General features: G+C 46.2%; 1 protein-coding gene across 3 annotated transcripts in view; it reads right to left on the bottom strand.

The window, feature by feature from the left end:
* Nucleotides 1-2,206: 2,206 nt before the first annotated feature.
* LOC146783420 (solute carrier family 2, facilitated glucose transporter member 11-like) overlaps nt 2,207-10,916 on the bottom strand; it is a 617,692-nt gene continuing 608,982 nt past the window's right edge. For all 3 annotated transcript variants that reach the window (XM_085636133.1, XM_085636132.1, XM_085636134.1), the window contains 2 exons: nt 10,474-10,601; nt 2,207-4,367 (listed from right to left, as the gene is read on the bottom strand). In XM_085636133.1, coding sequence (XP_085492259.1) covers nt 4,161-4,367; nt 10,474-10,601 — 335 coding nt within the window. In that variant the 3' untranslated portion in view covers nt 2,207-4,160. The remainder of the gene's footprint in view (nt 4,368-10,473; nt 10,602-10,916) is intronic.

Genomic DNA, 10,916 nt, shown 5'->3' with positions numbered 1-10,916 from the left:
GGACCGGCGCAATTTAACAAAAGGAACACAATTCTAGTTGTGTAAGAGTGAAAATGGATGTTTCTCCTAAAAGGAGCGAAAACTGAAAACATAAAGTAGTGGTTAACATTGATTAGTTGAATGAGGGAAAAAGTGCTGTATTTAAGCATTTGTAAATATTAGGTAACGTGCAATCCTGTAATTTTCTTGCGATTGTAAGTATGGACGCAGCACCTGACATCTTGGACCATCCATCCTGCCTCTTCTTCCTTTTCGCGTGTAAAGTGTGACGCATCTGCTGATGGTTCATCTCACACCGCGGCCTGGATCAGTGGGAGGCCTATAGAAGGTATGGTCACCCTAACAAATCCTGGGCTTGAGAAGACACACAGAGGACCATGGGTTCAAGTCCCCCCCACCCCGAAAGCTCTGTTCTGAACAGGGGGTTGAGGACCTACCACAGGGACCAGGAATGCTCTTAATATGGTGAGGGGGTGGCCCCACCGCCACCTTGCTTGCCAGGCCGGCCTACCCACTGAAGAATGGCCAATGTTGGGCTGAAGCGTCAGGGTGGAAATTGGTATGGTGGAAATTCTTCGGAATTAAATAATATTCATGGCAGAAATGATGTTCCCACTACTCAGAAGATAAAACTTTCCTTCTCATCAAAATACTTGTCTGTGGTTTTCTACCTCAAGGCATCTAAGATACCATCCTTCTGGCCTGAATCCTTATTACCCTGGTTGATTCTCTATTTGTTTGCTACTCCACTGGACCAGACTACTTAGGTCAGCAGATGCAGGGACTGAACCGAGTTGGCTACCAGGGAGTGCCTGGCAAACAGACCCCCTTGAGTGCCAGGCTTGGTTGCAATCTCCCCCACCGACAGGAGGTGCTCTGGACCACATGGTTCTGTATTCAAGGGTTACTTAGCTTGGCTGCTGCGCCAAGCTACTAAACACAAGGGGCAGATTTACAATAACTGGCGCATCCCAGCATATCAGCAGGGATGCGCCAGTTATTTTGCGTCACAGCAGACACCTCTTGCGCCACCATGGTTGCGCCGCATTTACAATGCAGTGCACCATGGGCCAAGAATAGACAGATGCGTGACGCATCTGCTGCCGTAAAGGTGACGCATTGCTGGAGTCGCGTCGCAAGCGCGACGCAGCTCCAGCAAGGCTAGGGGTGCCCCTATCCCTAACATGCTGCGTCAATCCTTACGCCTGCTTCAAGCAGGCGCAGGGTTTTGACGCAGCATGGCCGTAAAAAAGTGACTGGGTGGAACGCCCACATGTGGCGCAGGGCTTTACAACGTGACGCATCTACCTAGATGCGTCACGTTGCAAATACCCCGCAGCATGGCGCTGGCTTTGCGCCATCGCTGCGTCACAAAAGTGACGCAACGGCGGCGCAAATGTGGCGTATGGGGCTTGCAAATCTGCCCCAACATTTGGTGGACTTTCTATAAATTCGACCCCATAGTGTTTCATCTTACGATATGCCAAGCCAGGGGCGTAACACAGGCCCCCGCATCCCCCGTGATGCGGGGGGCCCCCGAGCTGCAGGGGGCCCCCTCAGCCCAGTACTAAGGTTTTAGAACTCCTGATTAAATCCGGAGTGGGGGCCCCTCCATGGACCTTGCAGGGGGGGGCCCTGAGCTTTCGTTACGCCACTGCGCCAAGCCCTGGTAGTCCCCTGATTGCGAGGATAATAAGACACTTTAGTGTCTTTGTGTCCGAATAACAGCTTTGCATCGGCTGAGCTCCTTTTCATAAATGGGGCCTCCCATGATTTGAAGTCACTGGTGGAACCTGCTGCGATCAGTCACGCATTAGCTCTCTGAGCATAGGGATGACGGCACCAGAGCAAGGATGTCTAGGTGTTGCATCATGGAGGAGTCGGCTGAAATGCCAATGTGATGTTACGAAGGTTGCAGGGAAGTGCAGCACCATAGAAGAGAAAATGACAGAGAAGCTGAAACAACCATAGGTCGTGGAGCAGGAAAACATCTCAAAGTGACCAAAAGCTCAGAAAGAAACAGAGCAGGAATCTTAGAGGACCTGCATTTGCAAGAAGTCACTTAGACTCTCACTAGGAGTGTCGCGAAAATGCAAGTTTGGGCGCAAACAGGTGTTTGAGCCCAAATCTGGAATAAAACTGGTTTGCTGATTCTGCACCCGAAAGTTTTTCTCTGAATAAATCTCACTAAAAAAACTTAACAACATTTGTGTAAGATGGACCACTTTATTCTGAGTTTTGCAGCTTAGAACAGGGGAAAATGTGGCATTACAGTGGTTGCCCTCAAGTTCTGGGTGTGGAACTCGGAATGAGGGGTAATTTGCACCTAGTAAATGCTGCCTGGGGTTGGTATTTAATTTTTGTGTATAACTGCACCTAATGATGAGATAGTCGTAATGAGGCACAAAGTAGAAAATCACGGAGCTGCAACACTTCAACACAAGATTTAAGAACACCTTCTGCACGAGGGAACAAAACATCTGCCACATAATAGACCCAGTAGCCACACACCACCACCACTCATATCACCACTCATTGACTTCCAACACCGGAACGACACACATCAAGATGGGTGGATGGGAAGGTATTTACTCCTTCCAAGTCATACATTCCTCACTTAAGTGATACTGCTGTTTTCTGAGGTGTGGTAGAGGTGTGATAATATGTAATGTTTCGTTTGATCAGTGACATGCCTTGCACTGTGCTGTAATACATTGTACTGTGGATATTAACTTTGGCAAACACATCAGGACAAGGCTGAAGCACACAGGGGTTTTAAAGCTTATGTCAATGTACATGGTTTTGCTGATCTCCATTATTATGGTTGAGTTCTTGTATAGTGCATAGCTACCCAGACGGTTTCCCAGCGCTTAGGAACAGGTTCAACAGCCTTGAATGTGACCTAAAATAACCAGATTTTTAGCTCCTTGTGAAAGGTAGACAAGGAGGTGCAGCCTCTAGGAGATTCAGGGAGAGGATTCCACAGTTCATGCCCAAAAAAGAGCAGGAGCGGCCACCCATCTAGGTGCCTCTAGCTCCGGGCACTGTGAAAAGGGATAGGTTACTGGAGCGCAGAGAACATGGGGGATGGTAGGGGATGACTTGTTTTTGCAGGAACCATGGTCAGGCGTTTTAGTTTATTTTTTGCATAAAGCAAAGTGCCTTAAAGTTAATGTGTTGTCTACTGTGAGCCAGTGTAGATCATGGAGAAGACCAGATGCAGAAGACTGTTTGGGATGCCAGAAGATGAGCCTGGCGGCAGAGTTTTGGACCACCTGAAGATGTCTGATCATGGTCTTATCAGTCCCAAGGTATAGGATATTACAATAGTCCAACCTAGATAATATCATGGCCTGGGTGACGGTTCATTGGGCATTCCACATATTTTCACATAAAAGCAGTTCTATTACACAATAGCCTAAAAACAACCTGGTCATTTACTAGTGACTCCGGAAAGTTATAGCGGCACTCAGTTTGGAATGTCTAACTGGACATATGTGCAGATTATGCTGTGGGTAAGACCTGGAACAGACCCCAGTCAAATATGTGGTCAAAAAAATGGTCAAACACTAGCCACCTGTGGCTGACCATATGCAAATGAAGGATCCGTGTGGCTTTTCTACATTCATACAGAAAAGCCATCATCAATGTTTAATCATCAGAAGATGTATACGCAAAGTCAGGTATTTGAGCTTTCAGACTAAACTGAAGAGACATCTCATTTCAAGTAAAGATCAGTGGCCCTTTGGTATTAAGATGGTCCCAAGGACTTTGCAATATTATTCCACTGTCTACAAGAGTTGCACCATGCCCCATCTGTCTCAAGCCTGGATCACATCTCTACCACCATACTAAGAGGAGAACTGCTGGAATATCAGCATGAAGTGGTATATGTATAAGTCATTAGGGCTTGAGTTGTAAAAAAAAATAATTAGTAAATGCAGTGGCCAAGCTTTTCTTAGGAGCCACCATGTGCTTTCAAAAAACAAAGTTGGGCATCAATGCATAGTAGAAGTCATATTGGCAAACTGTGGAATTGCAGGGGTCTTTAGGTCTGTTTCAAAGTAGCTGGTCCTTCTGCGTCAAGATCAGGGCCACGGATCAGCCTGGTACATCTCATGTGCCAAAGATCCTGGTGCATATGTATGCGTCCAGATGACTCAGAACTTGGTGCAGGTGATGTGTTCGGGCTCGATGGCCTCTTTGGTGCCCCTGAAGCATATCTGTCCACACCGTATCTTGCTAAATTCTTCTGTGATTTCTGTGATCGATTTTCCCTTCGTCTCAGGTAGAAACAGGAAGATAAAAATCCCAGCGGCGAAGATGCAGCCCAGGAATACAACGAAGCACAATTGGCCAAAGCTCCTCTGAAGAAGAAAGAGAAGGGGGAGAAGCAATTCAGAAGAGTCAACAGGCCTTCTTTCCAGCCAAACATGGCTGCTAAATTGAAGTTTACAAATATAATGTAAATTAGCACAAAAACACAATGTAAAATGACTCGACACATCACATCTCAGCACAGCTTCAACATATATCACATTAAAATATTGTATCACTATGTCATGGTAAGGAATGGCATGTCATGACATTACATGTAGACTTTAAAGGTTATGATTTTAGTAGGGAGCCTTCAAATTGTCTAGGTTCCCATTTCCAACATTTTAATATAGTGATTTCTGATGGTTTAAACGCAAATGAATACTGTGAATCTGGATGTGAATTTGGGTAATATTGGACCTTTCAAGGGAAAACTAATTACTGTCTGCGACAGAGGAGAAATGCATGCAGGGAAATAGACATTTGACCTGTCTTGCCTACATAAGCAGGAAAAACGACTAAATATTCAGGCCCAAATTCCAAAGATAAAGACTAAGGGCCCGATTACGAGTGCGGTGGTCTTTCGACTGCTGCACTCGTGGTGGCGCACCACTTGAGGTCCACCATCCCTCAGATTACAACACTCTGAGATGTTAAGGTGATGGACGGTCAGCTGCACCAATGAACCACGGTTCCCTGGCGATGGTGTGGGGGAGACTCAATGTAACATGCTGAGCAGAACTGGCACAGTCCCACTCCGCATATTACGCGTTTCTCCACCGCCAGCCTTTTCATGGGTATGAGTCTGCCATGAAAAGGTTAGTGGTGGGGAAACAAAGGAGGCCCTACAGGGCCCCCATAACTCCCGCCATGGGGATGCATTCAGGGGGGCACAACATATGCCCCCTATCTGCTTGCACCCCCAGTTCCAGAACGACATGAACTTCACCTTCCATGCCATGCTGGAACATATTTGCCGTTCAGTTTCCGGGGCCAGTTTTCTAGCACAGCCTTGGGAACGTCAAAAAGACCATCCACCTGCACAAGAAAAACTCGTAATCAGGCAGGCGTTATCTGTGTGTCTTTGGCACAGCCGCGCAGGCGGATAGCTGGCGCAACTGCGCCAATGTCATGATTTGGCCCTTATGTCCTGATGCACAAATGTAAGTTACACTTTTGAGTATGTTTACACTTTTGAGCAAGTTTACTACTTTTTGGTATTCACAAACTCCAAGTGTAAGTTACTATTAAAAAAATAAATAATTGTAAGCCCAACAGAACACATGGCCAACCACTGGTACTGCAAAACCTTCCCATAGATAACAATGGAGGTTGCAGTGCCAGTGGTTGGCAATGTATAGTGCTGGACTTAAGTGCAAGTTACTACAAAAGTGCAGTTTGTGAATACTGAAAAGTAGTAAACTTAGTCAAAAGTGAAATCTTACTCAAAAGACCCTGATTACCATTCACAATCCGCACTTTTGAGTATGTTTACACTTCTTTCAACTTACACCTCAAGATTGTGGATACCGAAAACTAGCAAACTTATTCAAAATTGGAAACGTATTCAAAAGTGTAAGTTACCTTTGTGAATTAAACCCTCAGTTCATGATTTAGAGTTTGGCATATATCCTGCCCACCTTATTACAAATCCATTATATCCTATAGCACTTGTAATAAGGTAGATGGTATATACGTCTCGTTTGTGAGAGTGTCCCGGCGGCCTGATTTAGAGCGTCCGCTGCAGATTTTCCGCTTAGCATCTTGAAACATTTCTATGGCAGTGTTTCAGAGGCAGCCCTCAGACGTGCCGCTGGACCAATCACCCTAGATTGAGCAGTTGATTGACTACTGTGTCTGAGGGAAAAAATACAAACCATGGTGGGATGGCTTGTTGTAGCGCCAGAAGACGTTCAGCTGGCGGCAAAGCAGCAGGTTGGGCATGAATCCACGGTATTTTTACCGAAGCTTCTTTCCAGACTCCTGTAAATCAGGCTATCATCATCATCATCACCAAAAATTATTATTTCATTGAAAAATCTCATTAAAGATACATAAAATACGAATGCTAACTACATCCAATTCATGTTGATATAATAGGAAATAATACATAGTAAACCAACAGGCCTTGTTGCAAACTTCCGGGTATACCAATTGGTAAACTAAGCATTAATGAAATAGGTCAGATTACTCTTTTTAGGAAGGCTAGTCAATGTCACACACAAATTAAAAGGCTAAACACAAACATTGTGAAAACATACTATTAAACTTGGTTATCTTTCTTCAGAAATGGGTGTGCCAAGATATAACGTGTATTTGTAAAGGACACATTCACCCAGAAGGGTAAGCTGGTGCTGAATAACAGGTGTTTATTGTTACCCAACTCAATGGTACATATTGTATCTACCTCAGAAGCATGAAAGGCTGAGTGGACGTGGTCGGGATTTGAACCTGTGACAATAGTCAAGTTATACTTATTTTCCTTCACCAACGTAGGCAAGTTTTACATTGTATAGAGGTCCCTTGGCCGCGGATGCTCAGCGAAACATCACAGCAGTCTTGAGATCTCTACCCCAGAGCGGACACTGACATTGCAGTGTCTGATTAATCATATCTGCTGGTTGTCCTCAACTCCTCTCCGCCTACTTGGGCAAATAGACGCTCAAATGTGACGGCGCCTCTCTATCCAGGGTCCCCGATCCTCCAGGGGAGGCGGTTGGGTTATAATTAGGATCCGCAGAGAGGAGCTCACCCTAGCTCTGAGGTGGGGCTCTCTGTTTCAATGCAGGGTCCTTGCTAGTGTATGGTGGATATTTCCACATTCAGTTAGTGCGAAGTAGGCTCCGAAGTGAAGACGCTTGTATGATGCGGGAACGCCCCTGGGACGCTCCACCAGGATCAAGGACTTGTCTGCTCAGCATCCACTCCCCAAAGGGCTCACGGACAGCATGCCACACCTACCACTCCAGACACTTATCACCATTCTAGCAGGGTGAGCAGTGCAAAGATAGGGCCTAGATGCTACACATCCCCTCTCCTCACAAGAACAACAAAGATGCAGAGGTAACACACTCTGCCCTGCAACCAAATCACCAACGGCTACATTGTGAAAACTCCATGGGCAGCTAGCACAACGATCCACGCCTGTGTTCAAAACAGCTTCTTTAGGGAGTTCAGTGATTGAATTGTAGCCAAAGTAATACACCAGTTCCTTAGTTAGTCGACAATTTAAGGTTGGATCTTCTTGCAGCCAAGCCTTTTCCAAATACAGGCCATTTTTAAGTGTAAGGTATCACTTAGGAAGTCTAGACCCAAGCCTGCAGCTCTAATAACCCATTGTAATGCTCCCAGAATTATTGTCATACACTTAAAGTTGTGCTGTTATTATTAATTTCCTGGGTTCATTACCTCATATCCCTGCCCCATAGGTTGATTTATCCTGGCACACATGTATATCAGCTTAAACAGATAAGTTACCTTTATTTATTTCTGGCCATGATTATTCCAACTGACAGGTAGGCATCATTTTTTTATTTTGTTATTATATATAGTAGGAGAAGCACTGTAAATATGTTATTTATAAGTCCCACTTATTATGCAACCAATGCATAACATTGGTGAATCTTAATCTTCCACTCCTTCTGCACATCAATGAATTCCACTCACACTGTTGGAGTACTTTTATTAAAATGACTCTTCATTGAGTACTCCAAACAAATCCAACAAATAGCCTTCTTTCGTGGAAGCTGTCGGGCGTTAACAGCTCTTAATTGCCCATCCCATCATCATGCACCCTGACTTTCAAAGGCAAAACCTGTCCAATCTCCAGAGCCTTTCCCTCTGACCTTGATATTAAGACGCACAGTCTGTGACGTGCCCCAGCGTGGGATGATTCACCCAAACTGATTGGCTGAAACACCTCAGCAATATTGCCCCCTGCTCAGAGTATTAATGGTAATTCGTGCCCCCAGCAGGGGTTTTAATCGCTGTTAATTGTCCGCCCCGCAATTAAAATATACTTTGGATGAGCAGCCCCGTTCAATAATGGCAAAATGTAAATAAATTGTCACAATTTTCAACCAGTAAACTTTAAGGCTATCTGATCGGAAATCTTTGATCATATTTTGAATTTCAGAGTCGGAATGCGCACACATTGTGCCATTTCACTGCTATATTGGTAGGTTGTGTCATTTATGTTCCAATATAATCCTGGATTGCCCGCTTGAGCAAATTGCATGATTGTGTCCCTCTGCCTCAGTTACCTCAATTGACAAACTTGGCAGTGATTACAAAGTTGCATCACATTACATGATTTATTGAATATATTGGAAAACCAGAGATGGTCTTTCAAGCAGGGTTGGTCCAAAGAACACCCGCTGTCCTGCCAGGGAAAGTCTCCACTCAGATGAGATGTCACGTGATGTGAAGACTGCTGCTCTCTGCTGCTGGTAAGACCCAAAGAGGCCGGGTCGATGCCAGACTGCAGTGTATATTGAAATTCAGCGTCACCAAGCATGTGCTCAGCTCTATGCAGCCGATGGGCATCGCACTGCGAATGGCATTCACACGATTCTAGTCGACATGTCGATAGTAAAAGACTTCTTTATGGAAATCATGGACAGCTCAAGAATCGTTGTCACCCTTTAAATGACACTTTGTTGTCACTCCACACGGCCTCTTCTGGCACATGGGAGCAGCTGTCGATACGAGAATGAATGGGCAATATGCTGGGGGTGCCTTTTAGACTGCTTCATCTTGTTATTACCCTAAATCGTGTCCTTTGTTTTACATTTTAGTACCTGATGTACAACACATTTATGCGGTCCCATTCCCTCCCATCTGCAAAGTCAAAGGCTTTTTTGCGACTGCACAAAGGCTGATACGCAAGGAACATTGCAAATCGGAAAAGTATTTTGGACTAGCATCGTGCACTTTGTGGCGCGTTGGAGGAGGGGGCATGACACTGCCAACTCCTTCCGACTTCCAGATCGTAATCCTAAATATCAGTAGTGTAAATCTGCGGTTGCAAAGCACTGGCTGACAGCGTGAAAGGGAAGCCGCGCCTGAATTAAATCTTACACGTGGTGCACATGCGCTCTAGGCACTGGGGAAGCAGACAGTGGTCCAGGAGTAACCCTGGGCGTAGTTCGCGAAGTAGCGCTACGCGTAGCTACGCAAAGTGCACTTCGTACTACACGAGCTACATGTAGCACTTCGCGAACTGCAAGTACCCTGTTCGCACTGTGCAAGATGCCGTTTTCAATGATTGCACAGTGCGGACAAGCATACGGCACTGTGCAATCATTGAAAACAGCATCTTGCACAGTGCGAGCTGTAGTTTTCTGCTGCTCAAGTAGATTTTTACTCGAGCGGCAGCTTTCTCAAGCGGACTGGTAGTTTCTCATCGCGAACAATCGCGAGCATACACGACCACTCGCAATGAGAAACCTGACCTCCCCGCGTTGAGAATCTCGCCGGGAGGTTTATTTTCCACGCTCGCGATCGGCAACTTGAAGTTGCTGATCGCGAACGAGTAAAAAGTCTCACCGGGATGTCATTTTGCTTGCTTGCGGTCCTCTACGTCAAGTTGACGACCGCGAGCAAGCAAAAAATGACCGCTGCACTACGCTACGCGTGTTTGCACTGTACTACATGCAATTCGCGTAGTGCAAAGTAGTGCAAACTTCGCAAACTACGCGAGCGTAGCGCTTTGCCCAGGGTTATCTAGGAGGCGGCCGGGTCCATCCACAGAATGCCTAGTCTAAGGGACGGGGCAGGATCAGTAAAAAGCCGACATCGTGAAAATGCAGAGCTGGAGGCCTGCTGTTCGTCGCAGCCTCCACCCCTGCATGTGCAGTCATTCAGAGGGATGAACAAACCGAATCCTGCATCAGCATTATTAATGGGCAGGAAGTCTCTGTGGTCCCTGCCGAATGCTGTTTTTGCACTGTGATGGATCTGTACGTCCAGCACCTCGCAAACACAATCATGGGTCATATCACAGATGCTGTGCACACATTACAGATGTGATGTGACCCAAGGTTGTTGGAGCAGCGCCTTGGAGCCCTGCTGGTTCTGCCCCAACTGCAGTTGACAGAAAGATGCGAATCCCTAAGAGGGCTTAGGTGAGTTGGGAACTGTACGCCCGTGACTTACCGCCATGTAAGGGAAGAGGAGGCCGATGATGTAGAGTCCCGACCAGTTGAGGGAGCTGATGATCATGAAGGTGCTGGCTCTGGCCTCCTGGCTGATGATCTCCAGGCAGACGACGATGATGACCCCCGCTGGAGGGAAAGCAGAGGCCCGGTGAGCCGAGAGGATGCACAAGGACACCACATGTCTTATTCATAGTGCTTAGATTTACACATCATACAGGTTATACTGGCTGCTACTATATGACGTAACATTGTATCCACCAAGCAGCCGAGTTCGACGACACTTTGGACGATAGAGTCGAAGTCTCGGTTCCCAGTGATGACACACATACAAAAGCACGCACATGTGCACCACACATGTGTGCACGCACCCACCACACTCACGCACACATCACACACATCACACACAAGATGGGGTTCCAGTGGGACTTGGCAGTGCCGTGA

Source organism: Triturus cristatus, chromosome 11, assembly GCF_964204655.1.
Source record: "Triturus cristatus chromosome 11, aTriCri1.1, whole genome shotgun sequence".
NCBI lineage: Eukaryota > Metazoa > Chordata > Amphibia > Caudata > Salamandridae > Triturus > Triturus cristatus.
This window is presented reverse-complemented; position numbering and strand designations above follow the sequence as displayed.